This window comes from Trypanosoma theileri (genome assembly GCF_002087225.1).
Source record: "Trypanosoma theileri isolate Edinburgh chromosome Unknown TM35_Tth_68_V1, whole genome shotgun sequence".
Lineage (NCBI taxonomy): Eukaryota > Euglenozoa > Kinetoplastea > Trypanosomatida > Trypanosomatidae > Trypanosoma > Trypanosoma theileri.
In genome coordinates, this window is record NW_021639910.1 from 1 (window position 1) to 311 (window position 311).

The following is a 311-nucleotide window of genomic DNA, read 5'->3' on the forward strand; positions in this document are numbered from 1 at the left end:
AAGAATTATTGGGATGATAATGCACTACGTTTTGTGTGTTTTCATTCTCTCAGTGTATACTGCCTGCAATGTTGTGTTAGCTGAAGTTGGTAAAGGAGGTGTTGGTGGTGTGGGCGGTTCTGCTACTTCCCGTCTGGTGGTTAATTTCACACCTACTGCTATTATTTTTCCTTCTGCAGATGAGCGGGCAAAAGAAACTCATATATCTACTACAAATCAACTGGAAGCACAACGAGAATCATCACAAGTGTTAAGAGAGGATCATGTTACTCATAACAGTCACGAGAGAGACGGTGGGGCTGATGGTGCAC

At 43.1% G+C, this 311-nt stretch overlaps 1 protein-coding gene across 1 annotated transcript; it reads left to right on the forward strand.

The window, feature by feature from the left end:
• Positions 1-19: 19 nt before the first annotated feature.
• Positions 20-310, forward strand: TM35_000681000 (uncharacterized protein; the record flags this gene model as incomplete). The annotated part of the gene is made up of 1 exon (XM_029031147.1): positions 20-310. A coding segment is annotated over one exon (291 nt), but the record flags the coding sequence as incomplete, so codon positions are not given.
• Position 311: the final 1 nt, after the last annotated feature.